The sequence below is a fragment of the Rhyacophila brunnea genome, unplaced genomic scaffold (genome assembly GCF_057557595.1).
Source record: "Rhyacophila brunnea isolate RB1 unplaced genomic scaffold, BYU_Rbru_1.0 scaffold_6, whole genome shotgun sequence".
NCBI lineage: Eukaryota > Metazoa > Arthropoda > Insecta > Trichoptera > Rhyacophilidae > Rhyacophila > Rhyacophila brunnea.
In genome coordinates, this window is record NW_028233276.1 from 32,076,826 (window position 1) to 32,099,457 (window position 22,632).

General features: G+C 29.2%; 1 protein-coding gene across 3 annotated transcripts in view; it reads right to left on the reverse strand.

Annotated features, from left to right (window-relative positions):
- Nucleotides 1–22,632, reverse strand: part of LOC147065567 (uncharacterized) — a 97,748-nt gene that overhangs the window by 11,899 nt on the left and 63,217 nt on the right. For 2 of the 3 annotated variants that reach the window (XM_085956664.1, XM_085956665.1), the window contains 2 exons: nt 11,379–11,486; nt 7,658–9,584 (listed from right to left, as the gene is read on the reverse strand). In XM_085956664.1, the coding sequence (XP_085812790.1) occupies nt 9,183–9,584; nt 11,379–11,486 (510 nt within the window). In that variant the 3' untranslated portion in view covers nt 7,658–9,182. Of the gene's footprint in view, nt 1–7,657; nt 9,585–11,378; nt 11,487–22,632 lie in introns of those variants that run through there. The other variant, XM_085956666.1, reaches the window with a different exon arrangement.

Genomic DNA, 22,632 nt, shown 5'->3' on the forward strand with positions numbered 1-22,632 from the left:
AAGGCTTTGTTGATAGCGTGGTATGGAGAAATTAGCCTAAACATCGAAGGTCTGCCGTGTCATCTTTAATGAACATGTTTTAGCCAGTGGCGTAATGATAAAAGAATAATTTTAATACCTTTCCGATGTTACCAAATCCAATCAATCCAATGAGTGGGTCAACCCATTCACTGCGGACCTTTTAATTAACATTTAATTACCACATTTAAATAACATGGTAATTATACATAATGACCACCTGATAGGCAACGCACCAGATGCGTTGAACGCAGTAGAATAAAAGAAACTTATTATTACAAGTATTTGAACGTTTTTTTTAACGTCTAATCATATGAAAATCGTATTATGATGGACCATAGAATGGAGGTTTTTGTTTTCACGAGTATTGTTTTGCTACAAACATACATTGAAAGTAGCCAGACCCGAAAACCATGACATTATAGGTGGAAATATTATCCGCTCGGCCATAGTTGTCGTTGTTTACAATACGAAACAAAGAGTTACTAAAATCCACTATAACAGAGGAGAAATACAAACTTATTGTACGCACTGTTTATAAATAATAAAGAAAATTGTGACATGCTGTGCTTTTGTACTATTGCAATTATTGTCAGTGATTGATCATATACATAATAATAGTTCATTATATAACAAAACTGATTTAACACTTATCTGAGATATTTTAGTCTCATTGCAACTCTGGAAAATAAATCCCAATTCACAAGTGTGAAGCTGGCTATAGACATGTACCCGCAATATGACACGGTTAATTCGAGTGCTTAAAGTCAGACAATGTTATCTACAAAAGAGTGTTTTTTTTTTTTTTTTTTTGAGATAACGTTATTTTACATTTACGGCTACATGATAGTCAAACAACGTTATGTCAATCTTTTTTAATTTCTTATTAAATCGTCAGTAAAGTTTAACGCTAACTACATAAGTTAACCTTGTTTTCATATTTTTTTAAAACTATCCCTATAAATTTTAACATCATCACAAGCAAGATAAATGTACACTACACAATAAATTATAAAATATTAACATTAGGTTTTAAATAAACATTTCCTTTGTTGAGTTACAAGAATCTAAAATAACGATTTTTGGCTCTCCTGTAAAGTTGCACTTTTGTAGATAGTGTTGTTTGACACTAAGCCCTCGAATTATAATAATCATTAGAATTATTTTCTTCAGCTTTGTGTTCGCATAATAAAAGCTCTGTAGGAATGTAAAAAAAGGTTTTTCTTTAATACGTTCCATTGGAAAATTTTCGAAATCATTATTATCAAAGAAAAAATAATATTTTGCTATCTATTATAATTTAATTCAATGTAAGTAGGCGATTCGTGCTGTGGCGTTATACTATGACATATATTTTTATCATAGTTCATCTTGAATTCAGAATTAATTACAATGGTTGCAATACTTTCATAATATAACTTGTCCCCCCTTAGGGTACGCTACTGTTTAGATTGTGGTTGAATATAATGCAACGATAATGTAAGTAAGTACTATTGAGGCCATTGCACGACCTACGACATGGCAACAAAATGACTAGAATTTAATTGACAACATTAAATCTGGACTCGAGAGGTGGGGTGAAGTAAGGGAAAAACTTCTTTGCAAGAGCCAAAACCTATATCTGAACCTAAGAACCAGTGTATCATATATACGATTGTGCATAAAATGAATTAATTAGTAATTTTGTATGTTTGATTTCACCTTTTCAGCATATTCATTATAGAAACCTGAAATTTCGAAAATTAAAAAACCGAAAGTGCATAGACACCGAGCGGCAAAAAAAATGCATTTTCATGAAACTGTTATCTTTGGATGGATGATACACTGACTTTCAGGTAAAAATATAATTATTTCATTTAGCGCATACCTATACGATAATATTTTACAAAAATATTATTATTATACCTTTTAAATTAACTAAATTGACTCCGCTTTATTTGGCTGAAACAAGTTTTTGAGGGTCTTATAACATGAATTTGGCTGCAACGTAGACACATATTAATAATATTATATATTACGTTTTATTGAAATAGTAGGTATTAAATTTTTTTACAGTTGGGTATTAGGTCCTAGGTATTAGTGTCCCCATATGTCGGTTGAAAGGGAAGAGCTTCTCAAGTCAGTCCAACCCTCAGTTGGACCGGTTGGCTATTGCGACTTGGTATCTACAATGGAAAATTTCTCAGCTTTTAAAAAGTTTTCCGCATTTTACGGCGAGCGAGAAGGTTTTTTCTCATCGAGATAATTCTCGGTCAATACCCGTAATACATTATATCGAAGTAGGGATCACGCACACTCTTGGGAAGTAGCTCCTGGGACACTTTCGACACAAATTTGAAGAGCACCCAACGTTCGTTACGCCACGGTATACGCCTGCATAACGGGTGTGGAGACGTGGCGGGTGGTGGAGGGAAAAGCAAGTTGGGTATTGGGCGTGTAACAAACATTTTACCTGGTCCTGCGATACGAGAAATTAAAACTCAGTAAATGAAGTCAGTGGAACCTTGTCCCATACTGGGGTGAGTCGTTTAATTTTAATTCTAAATAACATTGATAATTTATAGGAAAAAATGTAAGCTGTACGCTGTCTGTATTAATCTATAAAATATAAAGCGTTTTAGACCGAAAATTGATTATTGAATTCACCAACCTCCAGCCATAACACTTGATAAGTATTTATGTAAAATTACCACTAGCCGATAGCTATACCTTTTGGTAACTACACGTTGTATATAGCATTTCCTATAACGGTTGTATGGATCGTCTATGCCGCGAAGTATGCGAGACGGTACGTAGGAAAGTCTACAGCTAGTCATTGTGAGTGAGAACCGATTATAATATTACCTATCCTAATAACTATTTTCAATCACATAGTGATATAATTCACTTGCGTTACTGAGTTTAGTTGGACGTTGTTTTATATATACCTAGTTTTAATGAGGTCTACTTTGCTCACACGGTGTACTGCTAGGTATGTAGTTTTTGATGATTCTCGATTTTTGTATTTATTTTCATATTATAGCGACTTGCCTGCGCGGTATAAGCTTTTACAGCACTTTTCGGTTTGCGCGAGCTTCAGTTTTCCCGTCCATACATACGAGCTTCCCGATACAAACTGGTTTGTGCGGGTAAATTAGCCGACGCTTAACGCTATTCTTTGGTTTAAATACAGCTTACACATACTTTTTCTAATGGATTTATGTTTTGTACTTTTCCATTTGAGTCGTTTTTGCGACCATGGTTTCGCTTTTTCGTCGCTGTAGATTGGTTTGTCGAATAGACCAAATGTCAAATGTTCAAGAGACGAAAAAAAAATTCATTATCCTATATTTAAATACATGGAGGAATTTAAATTGTTATTTTTACAGTATACGAATGCTGTATTCATTACAAAGTAATTTAAAGAAAAGGGTGGTTCTGGTCCATTTGTATCTAAAAGATGATTCTGTATTAAAAGGTCGATTTCGATAAAAACGGATATTTGACAAAACAATCTTATTGCGACGTTTTGGTATCTTCAGGCACTATGTGTATGTACTCACCAAAAGGCACAAAATACACTGACAACGAATACAGTTACCTCTAACTTAAATAACAAATTTAAATTCAAATTCCATCAAGTACCCTTGGTCGATAGTATTAACACTTACTTTTTTGTTTTGTATGTTACATTTTGAATGCCTTAAATTTGTGATTTATCATGAATTTAAAAAAATTACTGATCCCATTACCCAGACTCCCCTTCTTTAATTCTTACTGTGAAATATGCCCTGCAGTTATTAAATCACTGGTAGTATTACTATCTGACTTGTAGACTAACTCGACCTGTACCACCCACAATACGTATTTATTATGTGCGCGTGGCCTATCACACCAATTCAAGAAATAATTTTAAACCGGTCACGGCATGTTGAGCAATTGATAGTTATTTGTTTATGAAACAAATTAAGTAAGTAATTATATTATAAATGCACGTAATAAGACAATCTAGAAAATATTTGAAAGTGTGTTCGATTTTTTAGTTACTCTACTAGGGCGGATAAATACAATAAGGCCCATTTCAGATGGGACACCGGTGTCGCGCTCGATATAATATAGGAGGCATTTGTATTCGAATAAAAGGACCTTTGTATTGTGGTTATGAACGCCCCAGAGCTAATGAGTCGACGCGTGTCCGGTACACTTTTCCGTCAGCTGCTATATTCTCAAGCCGCCGATACACTTGTTTTTATTACCGCAGCCAGTTTAATGTTCTAATGTATAACGCGAAAGTATGCGTTGACTCATTAACTCGGGGCGTTCATAAACATAATACAAAGGCTCTTTTATTCGAATACAATGGCTTCATATATTATATTGAGTTTATGAGGATATTGTAGATATAAATCGAGGTTTTGTAAAATACACAGCTCATTTAATCCGTTATAAAAGTGTATTTAACGACAATTAAATCTAATCTTTCTCCTATTGTATTGAATTTTAAAGTATAGTCCTTTTGATGATAATAGATTAATACTAAAAAATCATCGTAGAATATGAATATCGTCGTAAAGAGGCATCGCAAAATGCGCACTTTCTTTAAAACTATTCAATAACAAACTTTTACTGAAAGTTTATCCAAATATACTTAGTGAACATTAAATTGCGTGTCTTGATAATAGAATCATTTGGTAAAGTGTATATTGTCTTTTTAGGCTTTTGTTCAAATCGGTTTTTGAATCTTTGTATCAATCATTTATTTGAAATATAAATAAAATTAGAATCTTGGAGGTTAATTGTTTATTTGAGTATAAATCTGGAGAGAGAGAGGCTCTTGCGTGATTGCTGCAGTATGGCCAGTAGGGGATCAGTATTTTTAGCTACGCCACTGTTTCCAAGGCGGTATTATTAGAAATAAAATATTACAAACCGATTATACGTACCGATTTAAGTGCTGGATTAAAACAATTTTAAAGTTACCTTAGTATTATACTGAAATCGGAATTTTATTAACGAACTAACTAGATGTATTATTTGAAAGTATATAGTGACAACGCCAGGTGTCGTGTATAAACACCACAAGTGATAGGTGCCCAAGGACATTCAGAGAATGGTAGATCTCTCTGAATTGGATGTTATTTATTCATGGAACCCTAGTCCTACTAATTGCATATTATGTACATGAGATTAGGGCCCCGTTATATATAGAATTTTTGGGATATAATATATACATACATCTTGTAGCACCTGTACAGATGCATGGATTTACTTGCACAAATAGTGAGTATTTTAAACTGTCGTGATAATAATTGTTTACACGTAAAAGTGCTCACTGTCTCGCCAATCTCATTCTTCAAAAGTAAGCGAGACGCAATGTTGTCATTTTATGGTACTATTTAACAGTCGTAAAAATTGGTTAAACTCAAAAATGAGTCTGCGCGGTGTAGTTTATTTTTTGTCCGGTAGGTTCGCCACTATCGTTCTACTGTGCAGATGCAGATATTGAACAAAAACTTTCGCATGAAAATTCAGAAGCTTCTGAACTTATTTAATTCATGCATGCAATCTTGCGACTTCCACAACAATACATGTTTACACGTAATTTTATTGTTATGGCCGCGATACTACGTACTGTCAGCAGTAAATCCATGCACGTGTAAACGGGGTAGGTATTATGCTTTGTTATGTTCAAACAGTGAAAAAAATCACATGATATTATAAAAACTGTATATTATTAATAACCCTGCGTCATGATCAAATATAATGCCAGGTTCATCTGCATTTTTCCTATAAAGTTTCTTTCCATAATAATTTTTAAATATATTATTATTAAACGTGGCAAAAGGGCAGATCTTTCTGTGTACTACAAATGTCTTAAGCCTGACACACTCGCATGGTGTGTAATTTACACTGTTCAATGTGCACGGAAAGCCATTTTTATACCGAGGGGTTGGTACAATTTGCTGAGAAATGTACCCTTATAAATGTCTTCATTTATTTAAAAATATATTCTTATATTAATGGGAAAATTAAAAGTATTACTACCAATCAGAACAAAACAAAATGAGACATTTTTTGATATACACTGAATTCCCTTTTTACACGATTTCGAAATAACACGCTGCAAAGCCATCAACTCTGAATGCATGTTGGAGACCAACTTGGCCAGAATGTGTTAAAACATAGTGAATAATTTTTGTTACCTTTGATTTTTTAAAGTATTTCAGTGTATACTTTTTAACACGGTATCGCGTGGAACGTATCTACCGTGTAAATGGGGAAGTCAGTGTAATTAAAAAAAAACGTTCTGATGGCACAAGAACCCATTTGCTTTATAATATCGAATATCTCAGTTAAACCGAATATGAATAACATATTTTTCTCAAACTAATCAAACAATATTTACAAAGGTTAACTGACACTAAAATATTGTGTATGTCACTCAAATAATTTGTTTGCTAGAATAAATTGAAATCTTTTTCTTTGCTCTTAAATTGACTTAAATTGACTGACTACCGATATATAAAATCCTAATTTATTTGAAATTTATTTCAGAAATCAACTCGAATAAAAATATGGTAGGAATAATAAAAAATATATTATATATTTAATTTAATGTAATCCTGTGTCATGGCCAATAGCTTGAAACCTCTAATAAGTTTTAATTAAAAATGAATAAAGTCTTTAGAGACAATTCAAAGATAAATATAAAATATAATAAGTCTGTTTATATGTATAAAAACTGTTCAAACCAATATTTTTACAGTTCGACGAAATTGTAGATACCATGGCGAAAAGAATGTACGTGAACATAGTGACATACTTACGTGAAAGATCAGAGCATCGTAGTTCCCTAGATGGCCGCTACGACAAGTATGTAGGTATATAGTTTTAATTAAATTATATTATAGTCTTTATATAAAGTAAAAACAATATATAAAATAGTGGGTATCGCAATAAAAAAACTATAATGTCGTTTTCTATGGAAAGATTATTTTTTTGTTAAATTTAGAACTTGATATTTATTTGAGTGTTACTAACACTGTCAATTCTTGGTAAAAAATGCACTGTAATAATTAAAATATAACAATGTAGTATATACTCTACATAATTTAAAAACGATCAACACCATTGGACAATCGGACACCAGTTGAGAATGTCGTACAGAAGCAAACAAAATGAAACCAGATCATTATAAAATTATTTAAAATAAGTATATACCTATTATGTATTGTGTTTTTATTTTAGATATTAATCTTTAAATTTATTTTATGATGAAAAATTATAGACTTATTTACACCTATTTAGACGTAAATATTAAAAAAAAAATATTTTCGTTTATTAAATACATTTATCTGGGTTTAATTTAATATTTTGTATGGCGAATCATATAAAAAATAGTTTTAAGTGGAGAATTCATGTCACCAAGTAAAAATATTGTGCTTGAAAGATGTTTCAAAAAGCAAAACCAATTTTGATGCTTACTTACAAACAGCACACCTTATTAATTCACCTACTACATAATTACAAATAGATACATGTATTGTAGCCATAAACCATTTTCAGGAAAATTTTGAAAAATCTATTGCTAATTTCTATCAATAACTACAAAGCCAGAGAAGGACAGAGTTCAACTAAAAGACAATAACCATTTTATTTTCAAAATAATTTATTTCAGTCCACATGGGAATAAATCACATAAAATAAATATGCACCTGTAAATATACTAAGCCACATATTTGTTGGTATAAAAAGATTTACAAAAAAAAACACAGAGAAAATATAGTAATGAAGTTTCTCAAAATTTTGAGACTAACAACAAGTGAAAGCATCAGTTTAGAAAATATAAAGGAAATAGGTAACCGTAGATACTATAAAGGTAGTCTCGAAGATTTTTTAAAAATATTTTTCTAACTATAAGTTAGAAAATTATAAAAGAGTATTCACATGTTTACATTTAGTAAAAATGTACAAAACTATTTACAAAAATATTATACTAATTTACAATAATTAACTAGTCAACTACGCACTGAAACCACATACATGAGTAAAATTATAAAATGGATTTAAGATACAACGTTATATTGAGCATTTTTTTCGAATAACAATGTTATATACAACTTAACACTGACAGTTTCCTATATTCTAATGAAAGAGTGACATATGATTTTATAACTAGTTTATTTTACATTTTTGTGCGGTAGTTATATTAAATGTGCTGAGTCAATTTTCATATGGCACAATGAAACATTCACGACTGCAATAGTAATAAAAAATATATATATAATACTATCTTGCATTTAAAATTTTATTTATAACAAAAGCATAATGTTTAATAAATAGTATGTTAGTATGTAATTGTATTGTGATATTATAATATTAATAGGAAGTGTAAATAATATAAAATGTGCATTGCAGAAATATTTAATATATCGTTATGTGATATCCATTGGTGCTATTATTATGTAGTAAAAAAACAGTTTTTTATTGAAAATAATATGTCACTCTATCCACAAGAATCAATAGAAAGAAGAAGATGTTGGCTCAATAGTTTACATAATGTGTCTTATTAAAAAATCAAATTGAGCCGTGATTCAATTTTCTACTTTATTTATATTCTGTTCAAAAAGCAGAGTATAGCGCCACAAATAAAATAAAACACATATTATCTTACCGTAGCCATCAAAATACCATAATAAACCTCTGTTCTACTGAAATCATTAATTACCTCAATATAAACAGTTATATTATAAGTTTTAATAATTATCGATAAGCGTATTATATCTTTCGTTTTATTATTTTTACTAAAGAGAAAACTTGGTAATAGTTTCACGAAAACGTATTAAACAATCATAACATTAGGTTAATAAACGATTTAAAAAAAGCTTTCGTATATTACTAATTTTGTAATTATTATTGTTAATCAAGTATTTTTTGAATGCATGTCGGAAACAGGCACGTTTAATAGAATAACAAAGCTTTACATGCTAAGTAAACCTCGACTTAATCGATCTATGGTACTTGATTGCTAATAATCTATGATCATATATTATGCTATTCGGAAATGTTTTACTTAACATCGCTTTGTAGTATCCGTGTGTTATGAATTTAATTAATTGAAATGGGATATGTTACATGGTTATGTTTATATTGAGGTAATAATGATCAGATATTTTCATCGTAATTTAATCGTCTTTATCGTCATCATCATCATCGTCATCGTTATTATCGCTACTGTCTGTAATGGTAAGGCTACCACTGTCGCTGTTTCCTCCACCCGAGCTGGAGCCAGAGAGACCGGTGAAGATGCTCAGGAGTCCGCCGAGTCCTCCGCTTCCTGAACCTGAAGAGCTTGATCCTCCCTTAGAGCCTCCGCCGCTCAGACCTCCGATGGCGCCGGTGATCAGATTGAGCTTGGGTCCCAAGAGCTGCAGCTTGGGTCCGATTATTGATGAGAAGACGTTTCCGAGTCCACCGATTCCTCCTGCGGATGGGGGTTCGATTCCGTATTGCTTGTTCTTGGCAATATTTTGTTTGTCAAGCTGGATTACCAGTCGGGTCTTTGTGTCGATCAGTCGGTTGATTTGCTATATATTAAAAGAGTACTCTCAGTATTCAGAATATAAAAATACTTTAAATAACCCCATATAGTTATTTCTTTTTACAATGTATAAAACCCAATATTTCTATGCCAAATTAGTTTATGTCTAATGAATACCTTATACCAGGAATTCCCAACCCTGCACGGGTGCGTACACGAGCACGTTTACGTGCACCCGCTGACTATATTTTTTATATTTTATAATGTTTTTAAAAACAAAAATTCAACTATTATCATATTTTTAATAGTGCAATCAACAGTGCTGCCGCCTAGCGAGACAATGATTTAGATTTAGTTTATATTAATAATTAAATTTATTAAAACGCAAATTTGTATCGTACTAATTCCACTTTTATTAATTTATATCTGGACCGGTTTCGTCCGCTTCAGAAGAAAATTAATAAAAGTGGAATAATTACCTACGATAAAAATTTGCATTTTTTTAAATTAAATTAATAATACAATGCATTTCCACCATGATTTAACAGTTAAAACAATAAAAGAAATTTAGTTTGTACACATTTTTGTACTTGACATTTTTTTTTCAATACGTGCTCAAAAATGAGTAATCCAAATAAAAATAAAACACCTATTGATTTATTTCATTTACATATAATAAATGTGTCTTTATTGTGCCCGCCACAATTTTTTTTATTATAGATGTGTTCCTGATGAAAATAAGATTGGGAACCCCTCCTCTATATAATAGTATTATTATGTATGTGCATAGGTAAACAATGAATATTTATTAAAGATTTTGTATAGTTAAAGTGTCACACTCCACTCCTACTCTGACTTTATAATAAATTATCGATATAATTAGTTTTTTTTACTATTTCCATCTTTATGTATTTCAAAAATAAAATTTAATGAAACATGAAATTGATTCATTGTCATTTTAACTAATAGTAAATACACTTTTATTTGTATTTTCTTAATATTTAGTGTGACTTGGATAATTTGCGACAGCCTCAGAAATATACCTATTACTGAAATTATATTGAATCGATTGCGGTTGAAACCATTGTCGTATTATTATATATGAAAATTTAGTGCAAAATAATTAAAATGATTACAAATTTTTTGTCTGGCCAGAATTATTCCCATTTTTTATTACGCAATAAATAGATAAATACATACAGATGAAAGTGATGGAATAGCGAATTCTACCTACTTTATAATAAGGATCAATTTTCAAACTACATTAATTTATATACGTCGAATTCAATGTTATTTTAATTTAAAATAAAAAAATGTAATTAAATTTTATGGGATTCTTATTATAAATATATATTTTATGTAGCCAAAACTGAACTCCATCTATATTGAAATAAGGCAAGAAAGACCTTTATTATTGAACTATTTAGGTATTATATGAATAAAAAATTAATATATTGTATTCCGAAAAAGAGCTATCAACCCGCATTACCTACTCAATCCAAGATTTTTTAAATGATAAACAATATATCTTTGAGGCTGTACCAAATTCTGTAAGTATATTCAAAGAACGCAACATTATTAGAATCTCGTTTTGAATTAGTTATACTTACTTTAAAAATGGACGTTGATAACAACGATAAAGTGTCAATGAAAGTGGTTTCGTACTATATGTAATTACTTACTTTAAATATTTTTATAGTCATAAACTGTATTAGTTTGCATTATTATCATGTACCTATCAACAAAAAAAATGATAAAAAGGTAACTACTTTTTTTGCAAATAACCTACTTTACTGGTGCAGAAAATACTAAAATTTAAAAAAAAAATATATATAATTACCCCAAAGACAAAACCAAGGATAGCATTTTTTGCACCCCACTTGGCTTGTGTTACTCCTTCCAACATTCGTTTATCTCTAGAATTGTCTTCATCGTCTATTGTTTCTTCCTGAAATCAAAGAAAAAGACAGTATTTAATAATTAGATACGTAAAACATAATAAATGGTTAATACCAAAATGTCATAAGATAAACCTGTAGATTTTCAAAGATTTTTTATTTTGTGCATGCTATAAAAATATTAATTATTATTACAAATTTCAATATGTGTTTATATTACTAGTGAGGCTTCGCCCCCTGGTCACCTTCGACAGCCCAATCTCCGACCAGGGAGATCCGCCTTCGGCCACCATCTGGCAGAACTTCTGCCCTCTCTTTGCTACACGTGTAAAATGATGACGCACACTAATACTGAAATATTTAAGTTCTATTATCTCAAAAAGTTAATCAACGAAACCAAGTATCGACACTTTTTTGACATCCCTAGCCTCGACCCATAAATGAATACACAATATATTTATTGCAAGAAAGGATTCCTACAAAAATATGCTTTATATGTCTCACTTTCATTTTGGTTTTAATAGTTTGTCTTGTCCAAACAAAGATCATAAATTATTGTTTGAGTCAGCATTTACTTGGCAAAATTCTACATGATATTTTTAAAGACGATAGTTATTTCATTTGTAACACCATTATCATGACGAATACTACAATAAATGACCAGAGTTTTGAAAATGTTACAATTGAAATAGTTATCGACTTAAAAACACATGTAGAATTTAATATAATTTATATTATCATTTGTCGAAAGATAATCATATGATTAATGCTTAAAAAAAGATGTAATGAATTGATAATTTTTGTGTTGAAATATTATTGTATTGGTATCAATTTAAATAGTGATTGATATACTGAATTATTGACCCACTTTATTAACATATACCAGAAGGCTAATTGATTTAAATCGTAAAAGTGCCTTCAAGAAATTTGATGTGTGTAAAAAGCAAAATTTTATTAAATACCTGCAAGGCTATATATAGTATTTAACCAATTGCCATTCAAAGTACCGATGCTGCTGTTGCATAACCTCCACAATTTTATTGAACGGCGGATATCATCAAAAACGCATTAGTAAACCAATTTAAAGCCCAGTTGCCAAAGTTGGATTAAATTTAAAATCGATGAATGAACAAAACATCGAAATAATATCGAAAAAATTAAGGACAGTGGCAGAGATTGGAAGTCGATTGGCTGATAGAACATGCAAGTACATGAGACAGTGAATACGCACTAAAATATTAAACAAATTAAATAAAAAACATATAAAATAGAGGAGTGTATCGAATGTGGGATAGTTTCTAAATGCTGGATACTTGAATTTATGAAAAACTAGGCAGTTTTATCCAGGATAGAGTTTATAAAGTAATCGCTGTAAGTTAAGCTCACTTTGAGAAAATATATAGTACCTACTGTCAAAAAAAAAATTATGACAGGAGATAGTTTAAAGCATTTTTTCAGTTTGAAACTTTGGTCGCATATTCTAGGTCACATGATTGACTCTCGAGGATTCTTAGTATCATATGACCATTTAATCCCTGTCAGGGACTGACAGCCATGCTTTTTGATGTTTCATACGAGTACAGATTCACCAATTAGTGATTCCAGATAGCAGACAGATAAAGCAAAAAACGCCCTGGTGGTAGATGATCATCGGTAAGGGAAGAAGAAAAAGATTTTTCTTTTCAACTTTTCCCAATTTTTTTTTAATGAAATTTCTATTTTTTTGTGTAGTAATTACCAAAAATGAAATGTAATTGAAAATTAAAAACATACAAAAAAAATTCGATGTTAAATTGTAGCTATCTAGCTACAATTTTTTCACCACTATTTTCATATATTTTTAACAAAAAATATCCAATTTTCGGCACAGTTACGGTCGTAGTTTTTTTATACAATATAGATAGTCAGGAGCAGTATTACAAATCGTACCTACTCTAACTATAGTACAATACAATAATATTGATTCCTCAAAAAATGTAAAATACTATAATTAAGTTTATGCAAAAAATACATTTTTTTTAACTTTGTACTACAATCAGTAAAGAAAAAGATGGTAATACTGTTATTTGTTTAAACTATGAACATATGATTATATGAAATAATACTAACCATTTGAATCTAAATGTTCATGTATGTAATTTGTTACAATATTTAATTTTTTAACATCTGTATTCCGCCATTGTCAAGTATTCATTAACAAAGTACTTAACGTATTGATATTGTAAATAAATGTTTGCACATTAAAATAAAAAAAATGTATGTACCTATATATATTAAAAAATACAAGAAAAAAACTTGCCAAAATTAGTTATGTACGGCTTATTATATTATCTATTTTGACGACATAATAATGTTTATAATGATTTGATTATTAATTTTGACGACATAATAATGTTTATAATGATTTGATTATTAATTTAGTAGCCTTAATAGTTTTTGTCTGTCAATGTTGTTTGCATTCCACATTTTTTCTTATAAAAATGTCCCAGTCAATAAAGTTATTTATCGCTGGTTGTTATAATCAATAAATCAATGTTACAACATAAGTGTTGTATTTTCATTAATCCTAAGCGGAAGGTCATCAGAAAATAAAATATTTTTTTAGCTAAAAGGCGACTATATGTATGTAAGTATGAATGAAACTTGGATTCCATATAATAATAAATGCCTTTAGTCCTACTGGAAGACTTTCCAAAAGGTAACTGGGACCATAACTTTAGAAAAACCTAAACAAAATAGTACTGTTCTAGTTAGTGGCAAAGCGTGGAGGTAGGTTATTAAGATCCGACATAAGTAGTGCACACTAAACTTTGTCAGTCAAACGTATTTGCTTAAATTGAACCAAAACTACAATGTGTAAATGGTATTTGTTAGTTTTTAAAATTCAATTAAACCCTGCCTAAAAAAACATAATAGTTTAGGTATGCAATGGACGATCCGATAAAAAAAGTGCACACTTTTTCAGTCATACTTATTTGTTTTAATTGAATTAAGAATACATAATATTACAGATGGCGTTGGTTACGTTTTTTAAATTCAAAGCTAAGCCTAAACCAAACCATAATCGATAAAAAGTATTCTTCTATCTACAAAATATCTAAAATTATGTATGTTTTAATGGCATAATTTTAGATATTTTATAGATAAACGAATATTTTTGACTTTTATCTACTATGGTTTAGATTAGGCAGGGTATATCTAAATTTTAAAAACTAACAAACACTATCTATACATTGCAGTATTGGTTCAATGAAAATATATACGTTTGACTGACAAAGTTGAGTTTGCACAATTTATGACGGATCTTAACAGTCTACCTCAACCCTTCACCACTGGACTTCTAATAGTTTATAATAAGAAATTAAAAGAATAAAATTCTTATTGTTGATACTGTTTTTTGACGATGCATATTTAATATTATATATTATGAAGCTCTAATAAAAGTTTTGAACATATTTGAATTTGTTTATATATTTATTCAACAACATAAATGCTTGTACTTGAATCGTCAGATAATTATTAATTATTATTCCTTTCTTGTTGAGATAATAACCTTTCCTCAATAAACTTGATGAAATGAAAATTTCTCTTAGGAAATGATATTCAAACGGACCGCAAATACTTGTCTATGTACGAGTATTATGGAAAACTTGATATTATGATCAAGCCAAGATAGAAATTTCTAGTCATTCTAACGTAATTTCCCTGATGAAAAATATGGCTTTGAATATTGTCTTGACATTGGTAATAAATTTTATAATACTAAACATGTTATTATAAATGGATTTAGTATTATGAAACTTCTTTCTGCAAAATAATTACATATTAATGGCGTATCACTTAAAATTCATTCATATAAGAAAATGTACTATTTATTAGTTATTTGATATGCAATACTATGGTACTATATTTTTGATATTTTGTAGAGCAGCATTCTTCATTTGGTAGGTACAAAGATCATTCAGGATTTGGGTGGATTGTAACAAAAATTTAAATAAATCATGTTTTGCTACTTGAGTGTGTGAAAGCAAAATTGCTTCATAGTTACGAAAAGACTATGCAGTATACTAATATGAATAAACGGGACAAAAATACGATTATTTAAAATATACTATATGAGAATATGGTGGCAAATGAACTAATGCAGTACGTGCGCATAATGGTCATTATTTACTCAAACTTTATTATGTTAGTCAACGACATATCCCTCAATACGGATAAATGACTGAAGATAATTATAATTGTCAACTATAACTATAACAACAAAAATTAAATGCAGCATTCTTCATATTACGTATATTTAAATATTAATTAATTAATTAATTATCTCTAACTCCTAATATTCTCCATATAATAACTATATATTATATTTATATAACATGTCGGCTTATAAAGTCGTTAGTCTGGGGTGCGAATCCCGGGTCAAGTAACATTATATTATGTTGTTTTTTTCAACGTGTGTTTGATCACAGAGCACAGACTTAATTGATTCAGCAAGTACCTTACATACATTTCTCGTATAACAAAAAACTTTTTAAACACCTCTTCGTAAGGCGGCAAAAAACCACACCTGGATTGTTGAGACAAATAATTAAACCGTACAGTCTGGGAAATGTTGTTATATAAGGTATAAAATCTATTATCTGATGAGTCCAAAAGTTTTTTTAAACGAAATTTAAGATCTTTCAGCCACTGGATGTAAACGGACTTTCAGTTTTATGATTAAGCTTCTGTTATTAATAAACAAGATGAATAAACAAAGTTTAATTATCCATATATTTAAATAAAGCTGGCATGATTATCTTTATGTTAAACATCGCATCAAAGTAAATAGATATATAAACAAATAATGAAATTGGTCATAAGATTGTTGGACATGGATACATTGTACAATAATTAATTGTATTAAGTATATCTTAGTGTAGGTAGTTCTTAAGAGCTGACAGCGCTTGGCTTTCAGACTTCCTTTTCCGGGTGCCAGTCTTGACCAACGTAATACATTGTAATTTATATATATATGTTGGTGTTTACTTGTGTCTAATTACCATTCAAGTATTCAACTTGAAAAGTGAGAGTTACTTTTGCAATTTATGGTAAAAGATAACTTGAATATTGTAAAAACACAAATAAAAGCGCAAAAAATACCACTTGTAATATGATATGTTTTTTTTTTATTATTAGAGGCTAAAGAATAAAACACAAGAATTATGAATGAAACATTTAAAACATTGAAAATATCGAAATATATATAATATTTAAATATCTACGAAAAATCTCAGAAATATGCCTATATAAATTGATTCGAATATACATCTTTCACACTCTGTTAGAATTCTTTATTAACTTAAAGTTATACTCAATTAGTACTTTCCATAAGAATTTTGTTGATAATGGCTCTCATTTGTTTGTAATTTAAAAAAAGATTCTCTAAATTTAGGTACTTAGTTAGATTTTATTCATCAAAATGACCTTTTTAATGGAATTTTGTAAAGATTTTTTATTGAATAAACCGTCTCGTTAGTTGGTTAGTTAGTTATCAAATAAATTAATTTATTTATTTATATCCTAATTGAATAAGTAATAATTATAACATTTGTAATAGCCACTGTAATATAATATGTAAAATTAAAATTTATATAGTATACAATTATTTATAAACTTCTACTAATATATTGAAGTTACTTGTCACTTGTCGTATGTTTTATTTACTAACGTGACGCTTTGGTACCCTTATCTATCAGATTTGTTTATAATATCTTGAATAATTGATAAAAAATCGCATATATGATATTTCATTGTATGTTATATGGTGTTGGTATTTATTTTGTAATATAGTTATTTTATTTTTTAATTTTATTATTCAGTAGGTATGTGAGATTACTTAATTATTGGTAAACCGGGAATTCATGCAATTATTGTAATTTAAATATAAATAGGATGTATTACATTATGAAATCATGTATAAATTATTGTGGATTTAGGAAGTCATAAATCTCTATTTAAAAATGACACAATACTTTATTAGCTTTGCCGAAAATATAAATGAACTTTTTGGAGATTTTTGTTATCACGAATCGACATGATATTATGACATGAGGTCACTAAACTATTATAAATTGTGCAACGGAATCTGTCTGTTATTATGTTTGTAGTATAATATAATGATTTATACACATTAAGTAATTATGTTAAGCTTATCATGCATAAATCGTATAGTAGACATCGTTGGCTTAACCACATATGCCTGTTGTGTGGTTACTTTTGCACAATGAACTGTTCTGAATGTGTAAAATATAATTTTATGACAACAAAGTGTGTAGAACGAATACTGGATTATTATTTAAAATTGACATGTTTTCACCAAATTAATATTTGAAACCAATTATCATATATAGTAAAATAAAAATAAAACTTTATTATATATATATATATAAGTTACAGGTAATATAATATATTATATGATACTTTGTATTGTTTTGTATTATTTTGCATGTATTAGATACTTAATTGAATTGTCGTTTACTTGCAAATACATAATAAATTCAAAGCGTGATAACACAAATAACTCAATTATCGTAGAATTAACGAAAAGTTGTTTTTCAAACAATATATCAGAATATTTGGTTTAAAGTTTTTCTTTTTATTTTCTTTAAAAAATATATAGTTGAATATTATTGAATATACCTAAATGACGAAATAAATAAAAGATTAATATTCGTTTTCCAAAAGATGCATTGTTTCCTTGGTGATAATGATGATATTAAAATAAGTTTATCACTCATACATGATAAATACCAAGTGATAAACTATCGAGAAATATCGAAAATCTATGATATAAACGAGAAATATAACAAAAATGTATATTAGTAATATAATAATGTCATATTACATAATTGACTAAGTTAGTGTTTAATTATTGGAACTTCTTTCCATGGTGATTATTATTAAAAGCGATTGACACGCGATTGAAGTTGGAACTGTTAACAATATATTTATGAACCCTAGTATCGGAACAGGTAGTTTCCACAGTTTTTAAGGGTTATCAATACTACCGAAAATGTAAAATAGAATGAAACAAAAGTTCGTTCCATTAAAAATTGAATACCTATGTCCAAACGGGAAATTTGTTGTGCCGAAATTCAAATAACCATATTTTTAAATTTCATTTATTATGAAAGGTTGAATATATTAAGTAAGTATATAATATTAAAAATGCAAAGTATTTTTATTAAAATATGTATGCTACTTGGAAATACTTCAGAAATATACCTATTAAGGAAAATTATTTAAAAAAAACCTTGAAGCAAGTGGAATGCTAACTCATGCCTTTTATCTTCAAATCGATATAGAGATAGTAGACATATTTTGTTGTTGGAATAAACAGATTGTAAACCCGTATTACACCGTTTTTTCAAAATATTCAAATACAATATTTGTTATCTTTGGTTAATTTATGATACAGTGCCATAAACTTATCTGAAGAATTGATGGGGAGCCACCGTCAAAAACTACCCAATCAAGACTTGTAACTGGACAGAATCTGACATTGGAATGACGTATTCAATATGGCATCACTATTAGTTTCATTGTTGACCGTTCTTCAGATAAGTTTGTGGGACTGTACGTTCAAAATAGATACTTTGGTACAAAATTGGTTTATGGTATTTTATATTTGACAGGCGTACGCTTTTGTTTCTTTAAAAAATATTTTTTATATCGAATATGTAATAACACGTTTTAAGTTAATTATTTCAAAAAGATCACAAACCATTCCGTCAATGATCGTGTCTGTGTGATGGCATTACCTAATAATAAAAAGGTTAATTATTTTTTTTATTCAACGAATAATTCGCAAGATTTAAGAATGTAATATTCTAATTATTGAGCATACATAATTTTGAAAACACTTCTGAGAAAATACATTATAACCAATAGAAAAAATCTTTTTGATAAAAGTAATACACCCCGCAGAAATCGAACATGCATCTGCAAGCAAGTTCAAGGAAGCTACAACACTAAAATATCTTGAAGTGATCCGTGACGTCGGTTAGTAATTAAAGTAATACCTACTTTGATTTAAAATACAAAAGCCGATAGCCAATAGTAGCTCAATTTGGAAAGCGCTTCAGAGAGTTTTATAAGAGCTGTTTGTTAAAATCTGTCGTAATTAAGTATGGTAGGTACCTAGTGGTATATGTGCATGGGCGCGAAACCCGAGGGATGCAAGTTCGATTCAAAAAGATTTTTTCTATTGGTTATATTATGATTTCTCAGAAGTGTTTTCAAAATTATGTATATTCAATAATTAAAATGTTACATTCTTAAAACTTGTTAATTATTCGTTGAATTAAAAATTAATTAACCTTTTTATTATTAATCACCCAGACACAACCATTGACGGAATGGTTTGTGATCTTTTTGAAATAATTAACTTTAAACATGTTATTAAATATTCTATATCTCTAAAAATTGTTTTCTTAAGAAACAAAAGCGTATGCTTAAAAAAAATTATGTATGTTTATGAAAAGGTTAGTTTTTTAAAAGAAAGTTGTTTTGTGACACCATGTTTCGAACACCAAAAGAAGATACGACTTGGATGGATATCGACTCATTAATTTTTGAATTAAAGGCGAATAAACGGAACTAAATCACAAAACACTTTTATTATATAATATTGATAATATATATTCAAATTTATTTGAACAAGAAAATCGAGCAAAGGTTATCAGCAATTATTAGGCTCATCTCTATTGCCCCGTTATCTAAGAGCCGGTTCGTGCAACACAAGAGAAAAAATGTTCCGTCTCTTCGGTTACCAAATACCGCCGACATGTTAATCAGTCGAAAAAGAAATGGGCTTCGTAAATAAATTATTCGCTCGCCTGCAGTGTGTGCTCAACATGCAACACGGTGAAGATCTGACTTTCGCCTTCGTCAGCTCACGCTTTCTGGTCTCCCGGCAGGCCATCGAACTCTTTCGTGATATAACAATGGGCTTTACTTTTTTTAAGGTGCTCGTCGCTCATGATGTATTATATCAAGTATTAGATAAAGTTTATTGATAGCATTGCGTCATTTTGTTCGGTTCGTATCGTATAGTTTATCCCCAATTAGAATAACATAAAATACCGCTAGACGTTTGCTATACTGTTATGTATTACGTTGCCTAAAAGCCTAGTTTAGAAATAGAAATTTGGATTCAATTATTTGATTACGAATTACACGTCATTTTAGATTTCAACATCGTATTTATTCATTACTACCTATCGCACACGACTTAAAAAACGATAGGTCAGAAATACTTAAAACTACAGGTAATATTAAACGGACTTTCAATGTAATATTTCAACTAAAAAATATTTAGCAGCATGTAATTAGGTACTTGAATAACTTACGATTTAATTGACAAAGCTCATATTAATATAATATAATCAAAGGACTCCATTTCATTAAGCATTGGATAAATGTCAAATACTTAATCATACTGTCATGGCATAGAGAAAAATCAATGAAAATATTGGCCGTATTAACAAGCGATAATGAGTAACTTCTTTTTGTGTAAAATACGTATAGAAATGTTGTCAGATTAATAATTGTACTGATTCAATTTGAATGTAATTTATAAATGAGTTCAACCGTTATAATTTTATGAATATCCATAATAATAAAGGTACTAACCTTTAGACACGTACGCCATTATCACATTCAATTAACCCCACGCGATCAACAACGGTTAAATATTGGCATTCGCCCTTTCTTCGCAGCTCACCTCATCATTCCATCACTGCTGTCTAACTAATTTACTCACTCGTTATGAATTATTGCGAGTGCGTTATGTATATTTGAAAAGTTTTATCATGTAACATCAAAACCGTTTGATTATAAAAAATAAAACTTTACTAAATTTGTAATAAAAAAAATATTGTATAAGATATTTATGTGTCATAAATATTGGTGGGATTTTTTTTTTGTTATAAAAGAAAGAAAATTAAGAATAAAACCCATCGGGGTGCCCAGATGAGAAGCCAATACCTATAAATGTGAAAGCCTACTATACTAAAGAAATTTTTGTATTACAACACATATGAATTTATTAATCCGCTTGAATGGGTCCTTTTATAAGAATTAATATATTTTAGATATTAGTAGTATTGCATTTTTATAAATTGTAGATAAATATAATAGCGTCAACTTCTGACGTTCTATGTACATTTGTAAATTTTTGTGATTGTTTATATAAATATTATAAATAATAACTGTTGTGCGCTTTTAATTCTGAGGGATGTCTAAGCTTATGTTTTATAAATCCCAGCGCACAACAAAATAGTGTGATAAAAAAGAATATGCAATTCAAAATGAATTAAACATCAGTTATACTAATATTCTTTAGCTTTAATTTCACTATTTTAGCTCTATTTGGGAGAATAAATTGTTTCTAACATGATTGAATATAATTTTCTATTGGAGATCAATAATCAAATTAAAAAAGAGCAATCTATGCAATTATACATTATAAAGATATTTAATTAATTGTATAAAGTATATACAAATAAATCTGTCAATTATTGATAAGATAATACTATAAAATTAAAAGGAGAACAAAATTACTATACTTATTTGAGTCAATACACAGTATGAATGAATGAATAATATATTATTATGAGCTAGAATATTATAATTACCCACAATTTGTCTTGAATACAATGAGCGCCTAAAGCACACACTGTTTATCACAAAGTGTATAACTATTATTATGTCATACATCTATGTTATTTACGAAAAATATAAATTTCAATTTCATTTGGCTTAAGGAAGTATTTATTATTAACTGATATAAATATCTGACTTCAAATATCCGCGCACCTTTCATTCAGGTTTTAGTTACCTTATGAGTCATGACGAATTATGTAATAAGGATGTTTAATAATACATACATTCATTGTGCTGTTAAAACCACCGATGTGACAAAATTCAAATTTCAGAAGAGATAAAAAAACATTTTATTAGTAAAATAAAATGAAAAGAGTTTAACACGTTACAACCATCATAGCGACCCTATGCACTGAAAATATAAGCAAAAATTAAGCATCATATAGCGGGAAAATCTGACGTGTGTCATCCGGTCGAATATTTGAAATAGCGGATTAGAAATTCAAAGAGTAAATGCAACCACTGCTTCGGGTAGGTATCCTATCC